Genomic DNA, 26162 nt, shown 5'->3' on the forward strand with positions numbered 1-26162 from the left:
TCTGTTCTCTTCTTCTCCCTCGGCACATCTGCTCTCTTCTTCTCCCTCGGCACGTCTGCTCTCTTCTTCTCCCTCGGCACGTCTGCTCTCTTCTTCTCCCTCGGCACGTCTGCTCTCTTCTTCTCCCTCGGCACGTCTGCTCTCTTCTTCTCCCTCGGCACGTCTGCTCTCTTCTTCTCCCTCGGCACGTCTGCTCTCTGTGCTTCTCCCTCGGCACGTCTGCTCTCGGTGCTTCTCCCTCGGCACGTCTGCTCTCGGTGCTTCTCCCTCGGCACGTCTGCTCTAGGTGCTTCTCCCTCGGCACGTCTGCTCTCGGTGCTTCTCCCTCGGCACGCCTGCTCTCTGATCTTCTGTTCTCTTCTTCTCCCTCGGCACATCTGCTCTCTGTGCTTCTCCCTCGGCACGTCTGCTCTCTGTGCTTCTCCCTCGGCACGTCTGCTCTCTGTGCTTCTCCCTCGGCACGTCTGCTCTCTGTGCTTCTCCCTCGGCACGTCTGCTCTCTGTGCTTCTCCCTCGGCACGTCTGCTCTCTGTGCTTCTCCCTCGGCACGTCTGCTCTCTGTGCTTCTCCCTCGGCACGTCTGCTCTCTGTGCTTCTCCCTCGGCACGTCTGCTCTCTGTGCTTCTCCCTCGGCACGTCTGCTCTCTGCTTCTCTCTCGGCACGTCTGCTCTCTGTGCTTCTCCCTCGGCACGTCTGCTCTCTGTGCTTCTCCCTCGGCACGTCTGCTCTCTGTGCTTCTCCCTCGGCACGTCTGCTCTCGGTGCTTCTCCCTCGGCACGTCTGCTCTCGGTGCTTCTCCCTCGGCACGCCTGCTCTCTGAGCTTCTGTTCTCTTCTTCTCCCTCGGCACATCTGCTCTCTTCTTCTCCCTCGGCACGTCTGCTCTCTTCTTCTCCCTCGGCACGTCTGCTCTCGGTGCTTCTCCCTCGGCACGTCTGCTCTCGGTGCTTCTCCCTCGGCACGTCTGCTCTCGGTGCTTCTCCCTCGGCACGTCTGCTCTCTGTGCTTCTCCCTCGGCACGTCTGCTCTCTGTGCTTCTCCCTCGGCACGTCTGCTCTCTGTGCTTCTCCCTCGGCACGTCTGCTCTCTGTGCTTCTCCCTCGGCACGTCTGCTCTCTGTGCTTCTCCCTCGGCACGTCTGCTCTTCTGTGCTTCTCCCTCGGCACGTCTGCTCTCGGTGCTTCTCCCTCGGCACGTCTGCTCTCGGTGCTTCTCCCTCGGCACGTCTGCTCTCGGTGCTTCTCCCTCGGCACGTCTGCTCTCGGTGCTTCTCCCTCGGCACGTCTGCTCTCGGTGCTTCTCCCTCGGCACGTCTGGCTTCGGTGCTTCTCCCTCGGCACGTCTGGCTTCGGTGCTTCTCCCTCGGCACGTCTGCTCTAGGTGCTTCTCCCTCGGCACGTCTGCTCTAGGTGCTTCTCCCTCGGCACGTCTGCTCTCGGTGCTTCTCCCTCGGCACGCCTGCTCTCTGAGCTTCTGTTCTCTTCTTCTCCCTCGGCACATCTGCTCTCTTCTTCTCCCTCGGCACGTCTGCTCTCTTCTTCTCCCTCGGCACGTCTGCTCTCGGTGCTTCTCCCTCGGCACGTCTGCTCTCGGTGCTTCTCCCTCGGCACGTCTGCTCTCGGTGCTTCTCCCTCGGCACGTCTGCTCTCGGTGCTTCTCCCTCGGCACGTCTGCTCTCGGTGCTTCTCCCTCGGCACGTCTGCTCTCGGTGCTTCTCCCTCGGCACGTCTGCTCTCGGTGCTTCTCCCTCGGCACGTCTGCTCTCGGTGCTTCTCCCTCGGCACGTCTGCTCTCGGTGCTTCTCCCTCGGCACGTCTGCTCTCGGTGCTTCTCCCTCGGCACGTCTGCTCTCGGTGCTTGTCCCTCGGCACGTCTGCTCTCGGGGCTTGTCCCTCGGCACGTCTGCTCTCGGTGCTTGTCCCTCGGCACATCTGCCCTCGGTGCTTGTCCCTCGGCACATCTGCCCTCGGTGCTTGTCCCTCGGCACATCTGCCCTCGGTGCTTGTCCCTCGGCACATCTGCCCTCGGTGCTTGTCCCTCGGCACATCTGCCCTCGGTGCTTGTCCCTCGGCACACCTGCCCTCGGTGCTTGTCCCTCGGCACACCTGCCCTCGGTGCTTGTCCCTCGGCACGTCTGCCCTCGGTGCTTGTCCCTCGGCACGTCTGCTCTCTGTGCTTCTCCCTCGGCACGTCTGCTCTCTGTGCTTCTCCCTCGGCACGTCTGCTCTCTGTGCTTCTCCCTCGGCACGTCTGCTCTCTGTGCTTCTCCCTCGGCACGTCTGCTCTCGGTGCTTCTCCCTCGGCACGTCTGCTCTCGGTGCTTCTCCCTCGGCACGTCTGCTCTCTGTGCTTCTCCCTCGGCACGTCTGCTCTCTGTGCTTCTCCCTCGGCACGTCTGCTCTCTGTGCTTCTCCCTCGGCACGTCTGCTCTCTGTGCTTCTCCCTCGGCACGTCTGCTCTCTGTGCTTCTCCCTCGGCACGTCTGCTCTCGGTGCTTCTCCCTCGGCACGTCTGCTCTCGGTGCTTCTCCCTCGGCACGTCTGCTCTCGGTGCTTCTCCCTCGGCACATCTGCTCTAGGTGCTTCTCCCTCGGCACGTCTGCTCTAGGTGCTTCTCCCTCGGCACGTCTGCTCTAGTTGCTTCTCCCTCGGCACGTCTGCTCTAGGTGCTTCTCCCTCGGCACGTCTGCTCTAGGTGCTTCTCCCTCGGCACGTCTGCTCTCGGTGCTTCTCCCTCGGCACGCCTGCTCTCTGAGCTTCTGTTCTCTTCTTCTCCCTCGGCACATCTGCTCTCTGTGCTTCTCCCTCGGCACGTCTGCTCTCTGTGCTTCTCCCTCGGCACGTCTGCTCTCTGTGCTTCTCCCTCGGCACGTCTGCTCTCTGTGCTTCTCCCTCGGCACGTCTGCTCTCTGTGCTTCTCCCTCGGCACGTCTGCTCTCGGTGCTTCTCCCTCGGCACGTCTGCTCTCGGTGCTTCTCCCTCGGCACGTCTGCTCTCGGTGCTTCTCCCTCGGCATGCCTGCTCTCTGAGCTTCTGTTCTCTTCTTCTCCCTCGGCACATCTGCTCTCTTCTTCTCCCTCGGCACGTCTGCTCTCTTCTTCTCCCTCGGCACGTCTGCTCTCTTCTTCTCCCTCGGCACGTCTGCTCTCTTCTTCTCCCTCGGCACGTCTGCTCTCTTCTTCTCCCTCGGCACGTCTGCTCTAGGTGCTTCTCCCTCGGCACGTCTGCTCTCGGTGCTTCTCCCTCGGCACGTCTGCTCTCGGTGCTTCTCCCTCGGCACGTCTGCTCTAGGTGCTTCTCCCTCGGCACGTCTGCTCTAGGTGCTTCTCCCTCGGCACGTCTGCTCTCGGTGCTTCTCCCTCGGCACGCCTGCTCTCTGATCTTCTGTTCTCTTCTTCTCCCTCGGCACATCTGCTCTCTGTGCTTCTCCCTCGGCACGTCTGCTCTCTGTGCTTCTCCCTCGGCACGTCTGCTCTCTGTGCTTCTCCCTCGGCACGTCTGCTCTCTGTGCTTCTCCCTCGGCACGTCTGCTCTCTGTGCTTCTCCCTCGGCACGTCTGCTCTCTGTGCTTCTCCCTCGGCACGTCTGCTCTCTGTGCTTCTCCCTCGGCACGTCTGCTCTCTGTGCTTCTCCCTCGGCACGTCTGCTCTCTGTGCTTCTCCCTCGGCACGTCTGCTCTCTGCTTCTCTCTCGGCACGTCTGCTCTCTGTGCTTCTCCCTCGGCACGTCTGCTCTCGGTGCTTCTCCCTCGGCACGTCTGCTCTCGGTGCTTCTCCCTCGGCACGCCTGCTCTCTGAGCTTCTGTTCTCTTCTTCTCCCTCGGCACATCTGCTCTCTTCTTCTCCCTCGGCACATCTGCTCTCTTCTTCTCCCTCGGCACGTCTGCTCTCTTCTTCTCCCTCGGCACGTCTGCTCTCTTCTTCTCCCTCGGCACGTCTGCTCTCTTCTTCTCCCTCGGCACGTCTGCTCTCTTCTTCTCCCTCGGCACGTCTGCTCTCGGTGCTTCTCCCTCGGCACGTCTGCTCTCGGTGCTTCTCCCTCGGCACGTCTGCTCTCGGTGCTTCTCCCTCGGCACGTCTGCTCTCTGTGCTTCTCCCTCGGCACGTCTGCTCTCTGTGCTTCTCCCTCGGCACGTCTGCTCTCTGTGCTTCTCCCTCGGCACGTCTGCTCTCTGTGCTTCTCCCTCGGCACGTCTGCTCTCTGTGCTTCTCCCTCGGCACGTCTGCTCTCGGTGCTTCTCCCTCGGCACGTCTGCTCTCGGTGCTTCTCCCTCGGCACGTCTGCTCTCGGTGCTTCTCCCTCGGCACGTCTGCTCTCGGTGCTTCTCCCTCGGCACGTCTGCTCTCGGTGCTTCTCCCTCGGCACGTCTGGCTTCGGTGCTTCTCCCTCGGCACGTCTGGCTTCGGTGCTTCTCCCTCGGCACGTCTGCTCTAGGTGCTTCTCCCTCGGCACGTCTGCTCTAGGTGCTTCTCCCTCGGCACGTCTGCTCTCGGTGCTTCTCCCTCGGCACGCCTGCTCTCTGAGCTTCTGTTCTCTTCTTCTCCCTCGGCACATCTGCTCTCTTCTTCTCCCTCGGCACGTCTGCTCTCTTCTTCTCCCTCGGCACGTCTGCTCTCTTCTTCTCCCTCGGCACGTCTGCTCTCTTCTTCTCCCTCGGCACGTCTGCTCTCTTCTTCTCCCTCGGCACGTCTGCTCTCTTCTTCTCCCTCGGCACGTCTGCTCTCTGTGCTTCTCCCTCGGCACGTCTGCTCTCGGTGCTTCTCCCTCGGCACGTCTGCTCTCGGTGCTTCTCCCTCGGCACGTCTGCTCTAGGTGCTTCTCCCTCGGCACGTCTGCTCTCGGTGCTTCTCCCTCGGCACGCCTGCTCTCTGATCTTCTGTTCTCTTCTTCTCCCTCGGCACATCTGCTCTCTGTGCTTCTCCCTCGGCACGTCTGCTCTCTGTGCTTCTCCCTCGGCACGTCTGCTCTCTGTGCTTCTCCCTCGGCACGTCTGCTCTCTGTGCTTCTCCCTCGGCACGTCTGCTCTCTGTGCTTCTCCCTCGGCACGTCTGCTCTCTGTGCTTCTCCCTCGGCACGTCTGCTCTCTGTGCTTCTCCCTCGGCACGTCTGCTCTCTGTGCTTCTCCCTCGGCACGTCTGCTCTCTGTGCTTCTCCCTCGGCACGTCTGCTCTCTGCTTCTCTCTCGGCACGTCTGCTCTCTGTGCTTCTCCCTCGGCACGTCTGCTCTCTGTGCTTCTCCCTCGGCACGTCTGCTCTCTGTGCTTCTGTTCTCTTCTTCTCCCTCGGCACGTCTGCTCTCTTCTTCTCCCTCGGCACGTCTGCTCTCTTCTTCTCCCTCGGCACGTCTGCTCTCTTCTTCTCCCTCGGCACGTCTGCTCTCTTCTTCTCCCTCGGCACGTCTGCTCTCGGTGCTTCTCCCTCGGCACGTCTGCTCTCGGTGCTTCTCCCTCGGCACGTCTGCTCTCTGTGCTTCTCCCTCGGCACGTCTGCTCTCTGTGCTTCTCCCTCGGCACGTCTGCTCTCTGTGCTTCTCCCTCGGCACGTCTGCTCTCTGTGCTTCTCCCTCGGCACGTCTGCTCTCTGTGCTTCTCCCTCGGCACGTCTGCTCTCGGTGCTTCTCCCTCGGCACGTCTGCTCTCGGTGCTTCTCCCTCGGCACGTCTGCTCTCGGTGCTTCTCCCTCGGCACGTCTGCTCTCGGTGCTTCTCCCTCGGCACGTCTGCTCTCGGTGCTTCTCCCTCGGCACGTCTGGCTTCGGTGCTTCTCCCTCGGCACGTCTGCTCTAGGTGCTTCTCCCTCGGCACGTCTGCTCTAGGTGCTTCTCCCTCGGCACGTCTGCTCTCGGTGCTTCTCCCTCGGCACGCCTGCTCTCTGAGCTTCTGTTCTCTTCTTCTCCCTCGGCACATCTGCTCTCTTCTTCTCCCTCGGCACGTCTGCTCTCTTCTTCTCCCTCGGCACGTCTGCTCTCTGGGCTCCTCCCTCGGCACGTCTGCTCTCTGGGCTCCTCCCTCGGCACGTCTGATCTCGGTGCTCCTCCCTCGGCACGTCTGCTCTCGGTGCTCCTCCCTCGGCACGTCTGCTCTCGGTGCTCCTCCCTCGGCACGTCTGCTCTCGGTGCTCCTCCCTCGGCACGTCTGCTCTCGGTGCTCCTCCCTCGGCACGTCTGCTCTCTTCTTCTCCCTCAGCACGTCTGCTCTCTTCTTCTCCCTCGGTACATATGCTCACCACCAGATCACAAAATATTCTCCTAATGTTTTACTACTGGTTACAATAGTCTTGCTTTTTGTTTCTCCAATGCATCTCTTTCTCTTTGCAGGTAATATCTGGTTTACTGCGGTTCTGGCCTCGCACACACAGCCCAAAGGAAGTTATGTTCCTTAATGAACTTGAAGAAATTTTGGATGTTATGGAGCCAGGAGAGTTTAGTAAAATTATGGAGCCACTATTCAGGCAGCTTGCTCAATGTGTTTCCAGCCCACATTTCCAGGTATATATGTGTGGGGAAGCCTGAGGACATATTCCAAGTGTGTGAGGGAACGTGAGGACATATTCCAGGTTTGTGAGTGAGCCTGAGGGCATATTCCAGGTGTGTGAGGGAGCCTGAGGACCTATTCCAGGTTTGTGAGGGAGTGTGAGGACATATTCCAGGTTTGTGAGGGAGCATGATAATCCTGTGTGTCAGTCACTGTCTCTTGTATGATAAACCTGTGTGTCAGTCACTGTCTCTTGTATGATAATCCTTTGTGTCAGTCACTGTCTCTTGTATGATAATCCTGTATGTCAGTCACTATCTCCTGGATGATAATCCTGTGTGTGTCACTCACTGTCACCTGGATGATAACCCTGTGTGTGTCAGTCACTGTCTCCTGGATGATAATCTTGTGTGTGTCACTCACTGTCTCCTGGATGATAATCCTGTGTGTGTCAGTCACTGTCTCCTTGATGGTAATCCTGTGTGTGTCAGTCACTGTCTCCTGGATGATAATCCTGTGTGTGTCACTCACTGTCACCTGGATGATAACCCTGTGTGTGTCAGTCACTGTCTCCTTGATGATAATCCTGTGTGTGTCAGTCACTGTCTCCTGGATGGTAATCCTGTGTGTGTGTCAGTCACTGTCTCCTGGATGATAATCCTGTGTGTGTGTCAGTCACTGTCTCCTGGATGATAATCCTGTGTGTGTCACTCACTGTCTCCTGGATGATAATCCTTTGTGTGTCAGTCACTGTCTCCTTGATGATAATCCTGTGTGTGTCAGTCACTGTCTCCCGGATGATAATACTGTGTGTGTCAGTCACTGTCTCCTTGATGGTAATCCTGTGTGTGTCAGTCACTGTCTCCTGGATGATAATCCTGTGTGTGTCAGTCACTGTCTCCCGTATGATAATCCTGTGTGTGTCAGTCACTGTCTCCTGGATGATAATACTGTGTGTCAATCACTGTCTCCTGGATAGTAATCCTGTGTGTGTCAGTCACTGTCTCCTGGATGATAATCCTGTGTGTGTCAGTCACTGTCTCCTGGATGGTAATCCTGTGTGTCAATCACTGTCTCCTGGATAGTAATCCTGTGTGTGTCAGTCACTGTCTCCTGGATGGTAATCCTGTGTGTGTCAGTCACTGTCTCCTGGATGATAATCCTGTGTGTGTCAGTCACTGTCTCCTGGATGATAATCCTGTGTGTGTCAGTCACTGTCTCCTGGATGATAATCCTGTGTGTGTCAGTCACTGTCTCCTGGATGGTAATCCTGTGTGTGTCAGTCACTGTCTCTTGGATGGTAATCCTGTGTGTGTCAGTCACTGTCTCCTGTATGATAATCCTGTGTGTCAGTCACTGTCTCTTGTATGATAATGCTGTATGTCAGTCACTATCTCCTGGATGATAATCCTGTGTGTGTCAGTCACTGTCTCCTGGATGATAATCCTGTGTGTGTCACTCACTGCCACCTGGATGATAATCCTGTGTGTGTCACTCACTGTCTCCTGGATGGTAATCCTGTGTGTGTCAGTCACTGTCTCCTGGATGGTAATCCTGTGTGTGTCAGTCACTGTCTCCTGGATGATAATCCTGTGTGTGTCAGTCACTGTCTCCCGTATGATAATCCTGTGTGTGTCAGTCACTGTCTCCTGGATGATAATACTGTGTGTCAATCACTGTCTCCTGGATAGTAATCCTGTGTGTGTCAGTCACTGTCTCCTTGATGGTAATCCTGTGTGTGTCAGTCACTGTCTCCTGGATGATAATCCTGTGTGTGTCAGTCACTGTCTCCCGTATGATAATCCTGTGTGTGTCAGTCACTGTCTCCCGTATGATAATCCTGTGTGTGTCAGTCACTGTCTCCTGGATGATAATCCTGTGTGTGTCAGTCACTGTCTCCTGGATGATAATCCTGTGTGTGTCAGTCACTGTCTCCTGGATGGTAATCCTGTGTGTGTCAGTCACTATCTCCTGGATGATAATCCTGTGTGTGTCAGTCACTGTCTCCTGGATGGTAATCCTGTGTGTGTCAGTCACTGTCTCCTGGATGGTAATCCTGTGTGTGTCAGTCACTGTCTCCTGGATGGTAATCCTGTGTGTGTCAGTCACTGTCTCCTGGATGATAATCCTGTGTGTGTCAGTCACTGTCTCCTGGATGATAACCCTTTGTGTGTCAGTCACTGTCTCCTGGATGATAATCCTGTGTGTGTCAATCACTGTCTCCCGTATGATAATCCTGTGTGTGTCAGTCACTGTCTCCTGGATGATAACCCTTTGTGTGTCAGTCACTGTCTCCTGGATGATAATCCTGTGTGTGTCAGTCACTGTCTCCTGTATGATAATCCTGTGTGTGTCAGTCACTGTCTCCTGGATGGTAATCCTGTGTGTCAGTCACTGTCTCCTGGATGGTAATCCTGTGTGTCAGTCACTGTCTCCTGGATGGTAATCCTGTGTGTGTCAGTCACTGTCTCCTGGATGATAATCCTGTGTGTGTCAGTCACTGTCTCCTGGATGATAACCCTTTGTGTGTCAGTCACTGTCTCCTGGATGATAATCCTGTGTGTGTCAATCACTGTCTCCCGTATGATAATCCTGTGTGTGTCAGTCACTGTCTCCTGGATGATAACCCTTTGTGTGTCAGTCACTGTCTCCTGGATGATAATCCTGTGTGTGTCAGTCACTGTCTCCTGTATGATAATCCTGTGTGTGTCACTCACTGTCTCCTGGATGATAATCCTGTGTGTGTCAGTCACTGTCTCCTGTATGATAATCCTGTGTGTGTCAGTCACTGTCTCCTGGATGATAACCCTGTGTGTCAGTCACTGTCTCCTGGATGGTAATCCTGTGTGTCAGTCACTGTCTCCTGGATGGTAATCCTGTGTGTGTCAGTCACTGTCTCCTGGATGATAATCCTGTGTGTGTCAATCACTGTCTCCTGGATGATAATCCTGTGTGTGTCAGTCATATTCTTCTGGTTGATAACCGTGTGTGTCTTACACTTTTTTCTAGGTTTATAACCGCATGGGTCAATCACACTCTTCCCGTATTATGTCTGCTACTGGGTTGGTGCCATCCATTTCTTACACACATTAATTAGTAGTTTATGATCCCTGCCAAACACGTGGTATCAGTTGTACAAACACCCGGTATTTGAGTAGCCCGCAGTGTGTAATGTTCTATTTTCTGTAGGTTGCAGAACGTGCACTGTATTACTGGAATAACGAATATATTCTGAGTCTTATGAGTGACAATGCAGCCCAGATCTTGCCTATCATGTTTCCAGCTCTGTACCGCAACTCAAAGAATCACTGGAACAAGTAAGTATTTTAACACACAGGATTACACCGCAAATAACCCAACAGGGAGAGGGATTATACAGCAAGCAGCACTGGATCCAGCACCGAGAGAATTTAAAGATTATGCTAGCTTTAGTGTACTAATAATAATTTTAATAATGACAGGAGGCGAGTATTTTGCATAATCTTTCTCCATAGCACCAAAAAAAAGTAATGAAAATTGAGAACCAATGATAAACAAGTAAAGGTAATAAGAGGCGTGTATCATTGAGGCACTTTCTCTTCAAACTGCTACATCACAAGTCCAAATCACTGTAAACGATAGAAGATACGTGATAAAACATCAACTGCGAACATGCTGAATAAGGTCCCATGGAACAGGCATTTTAGGTCCCACTGTAGTATCCAATTAAGCTGAAGGAGAGTATAAAAAGTTTTAGTCTACAGAAAGGGTTATATAAAAAACATCCACCGTGACTGTCCTGCTTTAAACGTATTAAACCTAAATAAACAAGTCTTCCCCCAACTAGCTTAACTAGCTAATACAACAGAGTCCCATGCAAACCCAAAGATCAAGCCTAAAGGAGAAAACAAAGTTAGCCTGAACAATGGATCAATCCAGTATAAGCAACAGTCGAAAAATATTTATACGAAAATAACCGAAAGGGGTGGGGGGGACAGGATGAAGAGAGAAAAGGAGGGAAAATACTCGCCTCCTGTCATAATTAAAATTAAGACTATTCGTACACTAAAGCTAACATAATCTTCAATTTTACCACATGACAGGAGGCTTCATATTTAGCAGTTTCAACGCTGAGATAAGAGAGAAAGCTGGATTCGGCAGAGGTCGGAAGTAGAATGTCCGAAAGATAGATTCTTGCGTCCAATCCACCGCTCGTAAAATGTTGGGGAGCGAGGCTCCCACCGACACAGCGGAGGAGGCAGCAGCGCCTCGCAGAGAGTGTGCTCCAAAGGCCGGGTCTATTCCCGCCAATGAGAGTAGCCAACAAACCCATCTGGCTAACGTAGTGACTGAAACCAGACCATAAGGTTGGACATTAAAGGACCACTCTAGTGCCAGGAAAACATACTCGTTTTCCTGGCACTAGAGTGCCCTGAGGGTGCCCCCACCCTCAGGGACCCCCTCCCGCCCGGCTCTGGAAAGGGGAAAGTGTTTAAAACTTACCTTTTTCCAGCGGTGGGCGGAGAGCTCTCCTCCTCCGATCCTCCTCTTCTCCCTGTCGGCTGAATGCGCACGCGCGGCAAGAGCTGTGCGCGCATTCAGCCGGTCACATAGGAAAGCATTCATAATGCTTTCCTATGGACGCTTGCGTGCTCTCACTGTGAAAATCACAGTGAGAATCACGCAAGCGCCTCTAGCGGCTGTCAATGAGACAGCCACTAGAGGAAATAGGGGAAGGCTTAACCCATTCACAAACATAGCAGTTTCTCTGAAACTGCTATGTTTATGAAAAAATGGGTTAACCCTAGAAGGACCTGGCACCCAGACCACTTCATTAAGCTGAAGTGGTCTGGGTGCCTAGAGTGGTCCTTTAAAGGTGACCGCAACGTTGAGGTAGCTTCCACATAGCGACGTAGGGTCGATAAAACACAAAGTTGCGGATGCGAAGTGAAAAAGGAATAAGAAATCGAGGAGGAGTCCGATTTGGTATAATGTGAGACCTGAAAGGTAACCTCCGCCGGAAAAAGTACGAACGCGTCCACGTCAAAAGCACCAATGTCAGAGACCCGTCGAAAGGAGACCAGACAGAGGGGAAATGTAAACTTGGCCGAAAGCTGGCGAAGAGAGAGACTATCATTAGAGGGCAAGACAATACCAACGTCCCAAAGCAAATCCTGCATGAAGTGGATGCCCTCCATTTTAAAGTGCCTGTATGTGATGTGGACGTCCATGAAGACCTCGGAGTCATCATTTGAAGCCGGAGCTTCATTGGAAGGGCCTTGGAACCCTGGGGCTCACCCAGGGAGTTATCTCTTGCAAAGGTCAGTCAGATTTGGACGTAGAGCCCCTGTCGCCATCCACCAGTTTGGAGACCTCCGCCTGCACAGAGATTGCTTGGCGTAGTGCTTGCTTGGCGGAGTTCTGCATCCTCGTCCGAGGAGGAGATGTTCGCAGGTCTGAGGACCACACGGGTTGAGGTGTCCTTGTGCTTGGCAGGGGCTTTGCCCTTGGATTTCTTGGCCTTGATGGCATCGCCTTTCCAGTGGTGTTTAGGGGGTTGCAACCGTTCCCTGGAGGAGTCAGTCTGCCACATAGTGGGTATCTTTTGGGTGCAGGTCTGGCGGTATTGTCTTCCACTGGGAACGCCTTGGAGAAGGTCTTCTGCATAGAGAGTAGAAGAGGCCTGGGGACCAGGTGGGGTGGTATGTAGACAGGCTGACCTGTAATAATAACTGAGGCCGGTAGACAAGTAAGGTATGGCAGAGGGCTTTTGACATATCACTGGGGCTCACCCCAGAGGTCGGAATCCTCCGTTCAGCAGCAAAGAAATGGTGGCTCACCCCGACCAGAATAAAGGATAAATCCAACTGGATTGAACCAACCCCGAGTGCAGAGCATCAACCTGGAACCTGGTCCCTGGGTATCCAGTGAAAGGACAGCACATGCACAGCTCAGAATGATAGGAGTCGGGAGAATGCAGCAGTAGCAGTCACACAGAGAAAACTGGGGAGACCAAAATGGCCACCAGACAGCTTGCCCGCAAAAAACGCGGGAAGACAAGCACCTCCCCATAGTTCGTGGAATGGGAGGTGTTTGTGCGCCGAACAGGTGCATGAAAGCGAAAGCTGGCGAAAGCGCATAAACACCAGTAAAACCCTAGTGTTTGTGCGTGAGAATAAAGCCGACCGCGAACGCCATGCATTCACGGTGAACGGTCAAACGCCCGGGGCATTCGTCCATCGATCGCTACGTTAATAAGCGAATTTAGCGATTCACCCATTTGGTTCCCTATCTGAAGTCGTTTACTGGAAAAATAAATGGCACGAGTGTGTGGTGCAAGACTGGGGGGGGAGCTGAGGGACCAGCAGGGACCTAGGGAGAAGGGAGGGCTCAGGAAAGGGAGAGGAGAGCCCCAAAACCAAGAAAAAAGGGGAGAAGTAAACTCCCCAAGGAACAGGTAAGGGGTAAAAAAAAAACACAAGGTAAATAGTAAGAGACACCCGAGGTTGGGTTACATGAAGCTGAAATAAATAACAGGAATAAACATACTTTCAGAAACAGACCAGAATAAGGTACAATAAGTTGAATAATGAAACAGAGAGAGGAGAACTCAAAACTCTGTACTTATCTTGTGATGGAGCAGCAAAGAAAGAGGAAGTGCTTCTGTAAAACACCCCTCTTATTACCTTTACTTGTTTATGATTGGTTCTCAGTTTTTATTATTTTTCTTTGCTGCTATGAAGTTAGTAAAGAAAGATTATGCAAAATATGAAGCCTCCTGTCATGTTGTACAGCAATCAACACTGGAACAAGGAAATAACCCAACACAGAGAGGGATTATATAGCAATCAACACTGGAACAAGGAAATAACCCAACACGGAGAAAGATTATACAGGGAGTGCAGAATTATTAGGCAAATGAGTATTTTGACCACATCATCCTATTTATGCATGTTGTCTTACTCCAAGCTGTATAGGCTCGAAAGCCTACTACCAAATAAGCATATTAGGTGATGTGCATCTCTGTAATGAGAAGGGGTGTGGTCTAATGACATCAACACCCTATATCAGGTGTGCATAATTATTAGGCAACTTCCTTTTCTTTGGCAAAATGGGTCAAAAGAAGGACTTGACAGGCTCAGAAAAGTCAAAAATAGTGAGATATCTTGCAGAGCGATGCAGCACTCTTAAAATTGCAAAGCTTCTGAAGCGTGATCATCGAACAATCAAGCGTTTAATTCAAAATAGTCAACAGGGTCGCAAGAAGCGTGTGGAGAAACCAAGGCGCAAAATAACTGAACATGAACATGAACTGAGAAAAGTCAAGCGTGCAGCTGCCAAGATGCCACTTGCCACCAGTTTGGCCATATTTCAGAGCTGCAACATCACTGGAGTGCCCAAAAGCACAAGGTGTGCAATACTCAGAGACATGGCCAAGGTAAGAAAGGCTGAAAGACGACCACCACTGAACAAGACACACAAGCTGAAACGTCAAGACTGGGCCAAGAAATATCTCAAGACTGATTTTTCTAAGGTTTTATGGACTGATGTAATGAGAGTGAGTCTTGATGCGCCAGATGGATGGATTGGTAAAGGGCAGAGAGCTCCAGTCCAACTCAGACGCCAGCAAGGTGGAGGTGGAGTACTGGTTTGGGCTGGTATCATCAAAGATGAGCTTGTGGGGCCTTTTCGGGTTGAGGATGGAGTCAAGCTCAACTCCCAGTTCTACTGCCAGTTTCTGGAAGACACCTTCTTCAAGCAGTGGTACAGGAAGTCTGCATCCTTCCAGAAAAACATGATTTTCATGCAGAACAATGCTCCATCACACGCGTCCAAGTACTCCACAGCGTGGCTGGCAAGAAAGGGTATAAAAGAAGAAAATCTAATGACATGGCCTCCTTGTTCACCTGATCTGAACCCCATTGAGAACCTGTGGTCCATCATCAAATGTGAGATTTACAAGGAGGGAAAACAGTACACCTCTCAGAACAGTGTCTGGGAGGCTGTGGTTGCTGCTGCACGCAATGTTGATGGTGAACAGATCAAAACACTGACAGAATCCATGGATGGCAGGCTTTTGAGTGTCCTTGCAAAGAAAGGTGGCTACATTGGTCACTGATTTGTTTTTATGTTTTTGAATGTCAGAAATGTATATTTGTGAATGTTGAGATGTTATATTGGTTTCACTGGTAAAAATAAATAATTGAAATGGGTATATATTTGTTTTTTGTTAAGTTGCCTAATAATTATGCACAGTAATAGTCACCTGCACACACAGATATCCCCCTAAAATAGCTATAACTAAAAACTACTTCCAAAAATATTCAGCTTTGATATTAATGAGTTTTTTGGGTTCATTGAGAACATGGTTGTTGTTCAATAATAAAATTAATCCTCAAAAATACAACTTGCCTAATAATTCTGCACTCCCTGTACAGCAATCAACATTGGAACAAGGAAATAACCCAACACAGAGAGGGATTATACAGCAATCAGCACTGGAACAAGGAAATAACCCAACACAGAGAGGGATTATATAGCAATCAACACTGGAACAAGGAAATAACTCAACACGGAGAGGGATTATACAGCAATCAACACTGGAACAAGGAAATAACCCAACACAGAGAGGCATTATACAGCAATCCGCACTGGAACAAGGAAATAACCCAACACGGAGAGGGATTATACAGCAATCAGCACTGGAACAAGGAAATAACCCAACACAGAGAGGGATTATGCAGCACTGGAACAAGGAAATAACCCAACACTGAGAGGGATTATACAGCAATCAGCACTGGAACAAGGAAATAGCCCAACACAGAGATGGATTATACAGCAATCAACACTGGAACAAGGAAATAACCCAACACGGAGAGGGATTATACAGCAATCAACACTGGAACAAGGAAATAACCCAACACGGAGAGGGATTATACAGCAATCAACACTGGAACAAGGAAATGACCCAACACAGAGAGGGATTATACAGCAATCAACACTGGAACAAGGAAATAACCCAACACAGAGAGGGATTATACAGCAATCAACACTGGAACAAGGAAATAACCCAACACAGAGAGGGATTATATAGCAATCAACACTGGAACAAGGAAATAACCCAACACGGAGAGGGATTATACAGCAAGCAGCACTGGAACAAGGAAATAACCCAACACAGAGAGGGATTATATAGCAATCAACACTGGAACAAGGAAATGACCCAACACGGAGAGGGATTATACAGCAATCAACACTGGAACAAGGAAATGACCCAACACAGAGAGGGATTATACAGCAATCAACACTGGAACAAGGAAATAACCCAACACAGAGAGGGATTATACAGCAATCAACACTGGAACAAGGAAATAACCCAACACAGAGAGGGATTATATAGCAATCAACACTGGAACAAGGAAATGACCCAACACGGAGAGGGATTATACAGCAATCAGCACTGGAACAAGGAAATAACCCAACACGGAGAGGGATTATACAGCAAGCAGCACTGGAACAAGGAAATAACCCAACACAGAGAGGGATTATACAGCAATCAGCACTGGAACAAGGAAATAACCCAACACAGAGAGGGATTATGCAGCACTGGAACAAGGAAATAACCCAACACTGAGAGGGATTATACAGCAAGCAGCACTGGAACAAGGAAATAACCCAACACAGAGAGGGATTATACAGCAATCAGCACTGGAACAAGGAAATAGCCCAACACAGAGAGGGATTATATAGCAATCAACACTGGAACAAGGAAATAACCCAACACAGAGAGGGATTATATAGCAATCAACACTGGAACAAGGAAATAACCCAACACGGAGAGGGATTATACAGCAAGCAGCACTGGAACAAGGAAATAACCCAACACAGAGAGGGATTATATAGCAATCAACACTGGAACAAGGAAATGACCCAACACTGAGAGGGATTATACAGCAATCAACACTGGAACAAGGAAATAACCCAACACGGAGAGGGATTATACAGCAAGCAGCACTGGAACAAGGAAATAACCCAACACAGAGAGGGATTATATAGCAATCAACACTGGAACAAGGAAATAACCCAACACAGAGAGGGATTATGCAGCACTGGAACAGGGAAAACAATCAGATAGCCAAGTGTATTATATATTGTATAGGATTATTTATATAACTGCTTTATACAATATGTTACAGGATTATACACTAAATGGTTTATAACTACTTTATATAATATGTTACAGGACCATACACGGACTGATTTATAATGCCCTGAAGCTTTTCATGGAAATGAATCAGAAACTGTTTGATGACTGCACACAGCAGTACAAGGCTGAGAAACAAAGGTTTGTAAAAGTCCTTTATACCAAGGGCAGTGTGTGGGTTTACTGTACTGTGATACTCCGCGATTAGAGCAGTGAAAGAGGGGTTAATGTGCAGCCACTGTCTGTGATTAGTGCAGTTTGATAAGGGGTTAATGTGCAGCCACAGTCTGTGATTAGTGCAGTTTGATAAGGGGTTAGGGTGCAGCCACAGTCTGTGATTAGTGCAGTTTGATAAGGGGTTAATGTGCAGCCACTGTCTGTGATTAGTGCAGTTTGATAAGGGGTTAATGTGCAGCCACAGTCTGTGATTAGTGCAGTTTGATAAGGGGTTAGGGTGCAGCCACAGTCTGTGATTAGTGCAGGTGATAAGGGGTTAGGGTGCAGCCACAGTCTGTGATTAGTGCAGTTTGATAAGGGGTTAATGTGCAGCCACAGTCTGTGATTAGTGCAGGTGATAAGGGGTTAGGGTGCAGCCACAGTCTGTGATTAGTGCAGTTTGATAAGGGGTTAATGTGCAGCCACAGTCTGTGATTAGTGCAGTTTGATAAGGGGTTAATGTGCAGCCACAGTCTGTGATTAGTGCAGTTTGATAAGGGGTTAATGTGTAGCCACAGTCTGTGATTAGTGCAGTTTGATGGGTTAATGTGCAGCCACAGTCTGTGATTAGTGCAGTTTGATAAGGGGTTAATGTGCAGCCACAGTCTGTGATTAGTGCAGGTGATAAGGGGTTAGGGTGCAGCCACAGTCTGTGATTAGTGCAGTTTGATAAGGGGTTAATGTGCAGCCACAGTCTGTGATTAGTGCAGTTTGATAAGGGGTTAATGTGTAGCCACAGTCTGTGATTAGTGCAGTTTGATGGGTTAATGTGCAGCCACAGTCTGTGATTAGTGCAGTTTGATAAGGGGTTAATGTGCAGCCACAGTCTGTGATTAGTGCAGTTTGATAAGGGGTTAATGTGCAGCCACAGTCTGTGATTAGTGCAGGTGATAAGGGGTTAGGTGCAGCCACAGTCTGTGATTAGTGCAGTTTGATAAGGGGTTAATGTGCAGCCACAGTCTGTGGTTAGTGCAGTTTGATAAGGGGTTAATGTGCAGCCACATTCTGTGATTAGTGCAGTTTGATAAGGGGTTAATGTGTAGCCACAGTCTGTGATTAGTGCAGTTTGATAAGGGGTTAATGTGCAGCCACAGTCTGTGATTAGTGCAGTTTGATAAGGGGTTAATATGCAGCCACAGCCTGTGATTAGTGCAGTTTGATAAGGGGTTAATGTGCAGCCACAGTCTGTGATTAGTGCAGTCTGATAAGGGGTTAATGTGCAGCCACAGTCTGTGATTAGTGCAGTCTGATAAGGGGTTAATGTGCATCCACAGTCTGTGATTAGTGCAGTTTGATAAGGGGTTAATGTGCTGCCACAGTCTGTGATTAGTGCAGTTTGATAAGGGGTTAATGTGCAGCCACAGTCTGTGATTAGTGCAGTTTGATAAGGGGTTAATGTGCAGCCACAGTCTGTGATTAGTGCAGTTTGATAAGGGGTTAATGTGCAGCCATAGTCTGTGATTAGTGCAGTTTGATAAGGGGTTAATGTGCAGCCACAGTCTGTGATTAGTGCAGGTGATAAGGGGTTAATGTGCAGCCATAGTCTGTGATTAGTGCAGTTTGATAAGGGGTTAGTGTGCAGCCACAGTCTGTGATTAGTGCAGTTTGATAAGGGGTTAGTGTGCAGCCACAGTCTGTGATTAGTGCAGTTTGATAAGGGGTTAATGTGCAGCCACAGTCTGTGATTAGTGCAGTTTTATAAGGGGTTAGTGTGCAGCCACTGTCTGCGATTAGTGCAGTTTGATAAGGGGTTAATGTGCAGCCACAGTCTGTGATTAGTGCAGTTTGATAAGGGGTTAGGGTGCAGCCACAGTCTGTGATTAGTGCAGTTTGATAAGGGGTTAATGTGCAGCCACAGTCTGTGATTAGTGCAGTTTGATAAGGGGTTAGGGTGCAGCTACAGTCTGTGATTAGTGCAGTTTGATAAGGGGTTAATGTGCAGCCACAGTCTGTGATTAGTGCAGTTTGATAAGGGGTTAATGTGCAGCCACAGTCTGTGATTAGTGCAGTTTGATAAGGGGTTAATGTGCAGCCACATTCTGTGATTAGTGCAGTTTGATAAGGGGTTAATGTGTAGCCACAGTCTGTGATTAGTGCAGTTTGATAAGGGGTTAATGTGCTGCCACAGTCTGTGATTAGTGCAGTTTGATAAGGGGTTAGGGTGCAGCCACAGTCTGTGATTAGTGCAGTTTGATAAGGGGTTAATGTGCAGCCACAGTCTGTGATTAGTGCAGGTGATAAGGGGTTAGGTGCAGCCACAGTCTGTGATTAGTGCAGTTTGATAAGGGGTTAGGGTGCAGCCACAGTCTGTGATTAGTGCAGTTTGATAAGGGGTTAATGTGCAGCCACAGTCTGTGATTAGTGCAGTTTGATAAGGGGTTAATGTGCAGCCACATTCTGTGATTAGTGCAGTTTGATAAGGGGTTAATGTGTAGCCACAGTCTGTGATTAGTGCAGTTTGATAAGGGGTTAATGTGCTGCCACAGTCTGTGATTAGTGCAGTTTGATAAGGGGTTAATGTGCAGCCACAGTCTGTGATTAGTGCAGTTTGATAAGGGGTTAATATGCAGCCACAGCCTGTGATTAGTGCAGTTTGATAAGGGGTTAATGTGCAGCCACAGTCTGTGATTAGTGCAGTCTGATAAGGGGTTAATGTGCAGCCACAGTCTGTGATTAGTGCAGTCTGATAAGGGGTTAATGTGCAGCCACAGTCTGTGATTAGTGCAGTTTGATAAGGGGTTAATGTGCTGCCACAGTCTGTGATTAGTGCAGTTTGATAAGGGGTTAATGTGCAGCCACAGTCTGTGATTAGTGCAGTTTGATAAGGGGTTAATGTGTAGCCACAGTCTATGATTAGTGCAGTTTGATAAGGGGTTAATGTGCAGCCACAGTCTGTGATTAGTGCAGTTTGATAAGGGGTTAATGTGCAGCCACTGTCTGCGATTAGTGCAGTTTGATAAGGGGTTAATGTGCAGCCACAGTCTGTGATTAGTGCAGTTTGATAAGGGGTTAGGGTGCAGCCACAGTCTGTGATTAGTGCAGTTTGATAAGGGGTTAATGTGCAGCCACAGTCTGTGATTAGTGCAGTTTGATAAGGGGTTAGGGTGCAGCTACAGTCTGTGATTAGTGCAGTTTGATAAGGGGTTAATGTGCAGCCACAGTCTGTGATTAGTGCAGTTTGATAAGGGGTTAATGTGCAGCCACAGTCTGTGATTAGTGCAGTTTGATAAGGGGTTAATGTGCAGCCACATTCTGTGATTAGTGCAGTTTGATAAGGGGTTAATGTGTAGCCACAGTCTGTGATTAGTGCAGTTTGATAAGGGGTTAATGTGCTGCCACAGTCTGTGATTAGTGCAGTTTGATAAGGGGTTAATGTGCAGCCACAGTCTGTGATTAGTGCAGTTTGATAAGGGGTTAGGGTGCAGCCACAGTCTGTGATTAGTGCAGTTTGATAAGGGGTTAATGTGCAGCCACAGTCTGTGATTAGTGCAGGTGATAAGGGGTTAGGTGCAGCCACAGTCTGTGATTAGTGCAGTTTGATAAGGGGTTAGGGTGCAGCCACAGTCTGTGATTAGTGCAGTTTGATAAGGGGTTAATGTGCAGCCACAGTCTGTGATTAGTGCAGTTTGATAAGGGGTTAATGTGCAGCCACATTCTGTGATTAGTGCAGTTTGATAAGGGGTTAATGTGTAGCCACAGTCTGTGATTAGTGCAGTTTGATAAGGGGTTAATGTGCTGCCACAGTCTGTGATTAGTGCAGTTTGATAAGGGGTTAATGTGCAGCCACAGTCTGTGATTAGTGCAGTTTGATAAGGGGTTAGGGTGCAGCCACAGTCTGTGATTAGTGCAGTTTGATAAGGGGTTAATGTGCAGCCACTGTCTGTGATTAGTGCAGTTTGATAAGGGGTTAATGTGCAGCCACAGTCTGTGATTAGTGCAGTTTGATAAGGGGTTAGGGTGCAGCCACAGTCTGTGATTAGTGCAGGTGATAAGGGGTTAGGGTGCAGCCACAGTCTGTGATTAGTGCAGTTTGATAAGGGGTTAATGTGCAGCCACAGTCTGTGATTAGTGCAGTTTGATAAGGGGTTAGGGTGCAGCCACAGTCTGTGATTAGTGCAGTTTGATAAGGGGTTAATGTGCAGCCACTGTCTGTGATTAGTGCAGTTTGATAAGGGGTTAATGTGCAGCCACAGTCTGTGATTAGTGCAGTTTGATAAGGGGTTAGGGTGCAGCCACAGTCTGTGATTAGTGCAGGTGATAAGGGGTTAGGGTGCAGCCACAGTCTGTGATTAGTGCAGTTTGATAAGGGGTTAATGTGCAGCCACAGTCTGTGATTAGTGCAGGTGATAAGGGGTTAGGGTGCAGCCACAGTCTGTGATTAGTGCAGTTTGATAAGGGGTTAATGTGCAGCCACAGTCTGTGATTAGTGCAGTTTGATAAGGGGTTAATGTGCAGCCACAGTCTGTGATTAGTGCAGTTTGATAAGGGGTTAATGTGTAGCCACAGTCTGTGATTAGTGCAGTTTGATGGGTTAATGTGCAGCCACAGTCTGTGATTAGTGCAGTTTGATAAGGGGTTAATGTGCAGCCACAGTCTGTGATTAGTGCAGGTGATAAGGGGTTAGGGTGCAGCCACAGTCTGTGATTAGTGCAGTTTGATAAGGGGTTAATGTGCAGCCACAGTCTGTGATTAGTGCAGTTTGATGGGTTAATGTGCAGCCACAGTCTGTGATTAGTGCAGTTTGATAAGGGGTTAATGTGCAGCCACAGTCTGTGATTAGTGCAGTTTGATAAGGGGTTAGGTGCAGCCACAGTCTGTGATTAGTGCAGTTTGATAAGGGGTTAGGGTGCAGCCACAGTCTGTGATTAGTGCAGTTTGATAAGGGGTTAATGTGCAGCCACAGTCTGTGGTTAGTGCAGTTTGATAAGGGGTTAATGTGCAGCCACATTCTGTGATTAGTGCAGTTTGATAAGGGGTTAATGTGTAGCCACAGTCTGTGATTAGTGCAGTTTGATAAGGGGTTAATGTGCAGCCACAGTCTGTGATTAGTGCAGTTTGATAAGGGGTTAATATGCAGCCACAGCCTGTGATTAGTGCAGTTTGATAAGGGGTTAATGTGCAGCCACAGTCTGTGATTAGTGCAGGTGATAAGGGGTTAGGGTGCAGCCACAGTCTGTGATTAGTGCAGTTTGATAAGGGGTTAATGTGCAGCCACAGTCTGTGATTAGTGCAGTTTGATGGGTTAATGTGCAGCCACAGTCTGTGATTAGTGCAGTTTGATAAGGGGTTAATGTGCAGCCACAGTCTGTGATTAGTGCAGGTGATAAGGGGTTAATGTGCAGCCACAGTCTGTGATTAGTGCAGTCTGATAAGGGGTTAATGTGCATCCACAGTCTGTGATTAGTGCAGTTTGATAAGGGGTTAATGTGCTGCCACAGTCTGTGATTAGTGCAGTTTGATAAGGGGTTAATGTGCAGCCACAGTCTGTGATTAGTGCAGTTTGATAAGGGGTTAATGTGCAGCCACAGTCTGTGATTAGTGCAGTTTGATAAGGGGTTAATGTGCAGCCACAGTCTGTGATTAGTGCAGTTTGATAAGGGGTTAATGTGCAGCCACAGTCTGTGATTAGTGCAGTTTGATAAGGGTTTAATGTGCAGCCACAGTCTGTGATTAGTGCAGTTTGATAAGGGGTTAATGTGCAGCCACAGTCTGTGATTAGTGCAGGTGATAAGGGGTTAATGTGCAGCCATAGTCTGTGATTAGTGCAGTTTGATAAGGGGTTAGTGTGCAGCCACAGTCTGTGATTAGTGCAGTTTGATAAGGGGTTAATGTGCAGCCACAGTCTGTGATTAGTGCAGTTTGATAAGGGGTTAGGGTGCAGCCACAGTCTGTGATTAGTGCAGTTTGATAAGGGGTTAATGTGCAGCCACAGTCTGTGATTAGTGCAGTTTGATAAGGGGTTAGGGTGCAGCTACAGTCTGTGATTAGTGCAGTTTGATAAGGGGTTAATGTGCAGCCACAGTCTGTGATTAGTGCAGTTTGATAAGGGGTTAATGTGCAGCCACAGTCTGTGATTAGTGCAGTTTGATAAGGGGTTAATGTGCAGCCACATTCTGTGATTAGTGCAGTTTGATAAGGGGTTAATGTGTAGCCACAGTCTGTGATTAGTGCAGTTTGATAAGGGGTTAATGTGCTGCCACAGTCTGTGATTAGTGCAGTTTGATAAGGGGTTAGGGTGCAGCCACAGTCTGTGATTAGTGCAGTTTGATAAGGGGTTAATGTGCAGCCACAGTCTGTGATTAGTGCAGTTTGATAAGGGGTTAATGTGCTGCCACAGTCTGTGATTAGTGCAGTTTGATAAGGGGTTAATGTGCAGCCACAGTCTGTGATTAGTGCAGTTTGATAAGGGGTTAATATGCAGCCACAGCCTGTGATTAGTGCAGTTTGATAAGGGGTTAATGTGCAGCCACAGTCTGTGATTAGTGCAGTTTGATAAGGGGTTAATGTGCTGCCACAGCCTGTGATTAGTGCAGTTTGATAAGGGGTTAATGTGCAGCCACAGTCTGTGATTAGTGCAGTCTGATAAGGGGTTAATGTGCAGCCACAGTCTGTGATTAGTGCAGTTTGATAAGGGGTTAATGTGCTGCCACAGTCTGTGATTAGTGCAGTTTGATAAGGGGTTAATGTGCAGCCACAGTCTGTGATTAGTGCAGTTTGATAAGGGGTTAATGTGTAGCCACAGTCTATGATTAGTGCAGTTTGATAAGGGGTTAATGTGCAGCCACAGTCTGTGATTAGTGCAGTTTGATAAGGGGTTAATGTGCAGCCACAGTCTGTGATTAGTGCAGTTTGATAAGGGGTTAATGTGCAGCCACTGTCTGCGATTAGTGCAGTTTGATAAGGGGTTAATGTGCAGCCACAGTCTGTGATTAGTGCAGTTTGATAAGGGGTTAGGGTGCAGCCACAGTCTGTGATTAGTGCAGTTTGATAAGGGGTTAATGTGCAGCCACAGTCTGTGATTAGTGCAGTTTGATAAGGGGTTAGGGTGCAGCTACAGTCTGTGATTAGTGCAGTCTGATAAGGGGTTAATGTGCAGCCACAGTCTGTGATTAGTGCAGTTTGATAAGGGGTTAATGTGCAGCCACAGTCTGTGATTAGTGCAGTTTGATAAGGGGTTAATGTGCTGCCACAGTCTGTGATTAGTGCAGTTTGATAAGGGGTTAATGTGCAGCCACAGTCTGTGATTAGTGCAGTTTGATAAGGGGTTAGGGTGCAGCCACAGTCTGTGATTAGTGCAGTTTGATAAGGGGTTAATGTGCAGCCACAGTCTGTGATTAGTGCAGGTGATAAGGGGTTAGGTGCAGCCACAGTCTGTGATTAGTGCAGTTTGATAAGGGGTTAGGGTGCAGCCACAGTCTGTGATTAGTGCAGTTTGATAAGGGGTTAATGTGCAGCCACAGTCTGTGATTAGTGCAGTTTGATAAGGGGTTAATGTGCAGCCACATTCTGTGATTAGTGCAGTTTGATAAGGGGTTAATGTGTAGCCACAGTCTGTGATTAGTGCAGTTTGATAAGGGGTTAATGTGCAGCCACAGTCTGTGATTAGTGCAGTTTGATAAGGGGTTAGGGTGCAGCCACAGTCTGTGATTAGTGCAGTTTGATAAGGGGTTAATGTGCAGCCACTGTCTGTGATTAGTGCAGTTTGATAAGGGGTTAATGTGCAGCCACAGTCTGTGATTAGTGCAGTTTGATAAGGGGTTAGGGTGCAGCCACAGTCTGTGATTAGTGCAGGTGATAAGGGGTTAGGGTGCAGCCACAGTCTGTGATTAGTGCAGTTTGATAAGGGGTTAATGTGCAGCCACAGTCTGTGATTAGTGCAGTTTGATAAGGGGTTAGGGTGCAGCCACAGTCTGTGATTAGTGCAGTTTGATAAGGGGTTAATGTGCAGCCACTGTCTGTGATTAGTGCAGTTTGATAAGGGGTTAATGTGCAGCCACAGTCTGTGATTAGTGCAGTTTGATAAGGGGTTAGGGTGCAGCCACAGTCTGTGATTAGTGCAGGTGATAAGGGGTTAGGGTGCAGCCACAGTCTGTGATTAGTGCAGTTTGATAAGGGGTTAATGTGCAGCCACAGTCTGTGATTAGTGCAGGTGATAAGGGGTTAGGGTGCAGCCACAGTCTGTGATTAGTGCAGTTTGATAAGGGGTTAATGTGCAGCCACAGTCTGTGATTAGTGCAGTTTGATAAGGGGTTAATGTGCAGCCACAGTCTGTGATTAGTGCAGTTTGATAAGGGGTTAATGTGTAGCCACAGTCTGTGATTAGTGCAGTTTGATGGGTTAATGTGCAGCCACAGTCTGTGATTAGTGCAGTTTGATAAGGGGTTAATGTGCAGCCACAGTCTGTGATTAGTGCAGGTGATAAGGGGTTAGGGTGCAGCCACAGTCTGTGATTAGTGCAGTTTGATAAGGGGTTAATGTGCAGCCACAGTCTGTGATTAGTGCAGTTTGATGGGTTAATGTGCAGCCACAGTCTGTGATTAGTGCAGTTTGATAAGGGGTTAATGTGCAGCCACAGTCTGTGATTAGTGCAGTTTGATAAGGGGTTAATGTGCAGCCACAGTCTGTGATTAGTGCAGGTGATAAGGGGTTAGGTGCAGCCACAGTCTGTGATTAGTGCAGTTTGATAAGGGGTTAGGGTGCAGCCACAGTCTGTGATTAGTGCAGTTTGATAAGGGGTTAATGTGCAGCCACAGTCTGTGGTTAGTGCAGTTTGATAAGGGGTTAATGTGCAGCCACATTCTGTGATTAGTGCAGTTTGATAAGGGGTTAATGTGTAGCCACAGTCTGTGATTAGTGCAGTTTGATAAGGGGTTAATATGCAGCCACAGCCTGTGATTAGTGCAGTCTGATAAGGGGTTAATGTGCAGCCACAGTCTGTGATTAGTGCAGTCTGATAAGGGGTTAATGTGCAGCCACAGTCTGTGATTAGTGCAGTCTGATAAGGGGTTAATGTGCAGCCACAGTCTGTGATTAGTGCAGTCTGATAAGGGGTTAATGTGCATCCACAGTCTGTGATTAGTGCAGTTTGATAAGGGGTTAATGTGCTGCCACAGTCTGTGATTAGTGCAGTTTGATAAGGGGTTAATGTGCAGCCACAGTCTGTGATTAGTGCAGTTTGATAAGGGGTTAATGTGCAGCCACAGTCTGTGATTAGTGCAGTTTGATAAGGGGTTAATGTGCAGCCACAGTCTGTGATTAGTGCAGTTTGATAAGGGGTTAATGTGCAGCCACA

At 49.3% G+C, this 26162-nt stretch overlaps 1 protein-coding gene across 3 annotated transcripts in view; it reads left to right on the top strand.

Annotated features, from left to right (window-relative positions):
- The window catches only part of PPP2R5D (protein phosphatase 2 regulatory subunit B'delta), a 192423-nt gene that overhangs the window by 106855 nt on the left and 59406 nt on the right, over nt 1-26162 (top strand). For all 3 annotated transcript variants that reach the window (XM_063444210.1, XM_063444211.1, XM_063444212.1), the window contains exons 11-13: nt 6315-6485; nt 9661-9788; nt 16694-16795. In XM_063444210.1, coding sequence (XP_063300280.1) covers nt 6315-6485; nt 9661-9788; nt 16694-16795 — 401 coding nt within the window. The remainder of the gene's footprint in view (nt 1-6314; nt 6486-9660; nt 9789-16693; nt 16796-26162) is intronic.

Source organism: Pelobates fuscus, chromosome 2 (assembly GCF_036172605.1).
Source record: "Pelobates fuscus isolate aPelFus1 chromosome 2, aPelFus1.pri, whole genome shotgun sequence".
Taxonomy (NCBI): domain Eukaryota; kingdom Metazoa; phylum Chordata; class Amphibia; order Anura; family Pelobatidae; genus Pelobates; species Pelobates fuscus.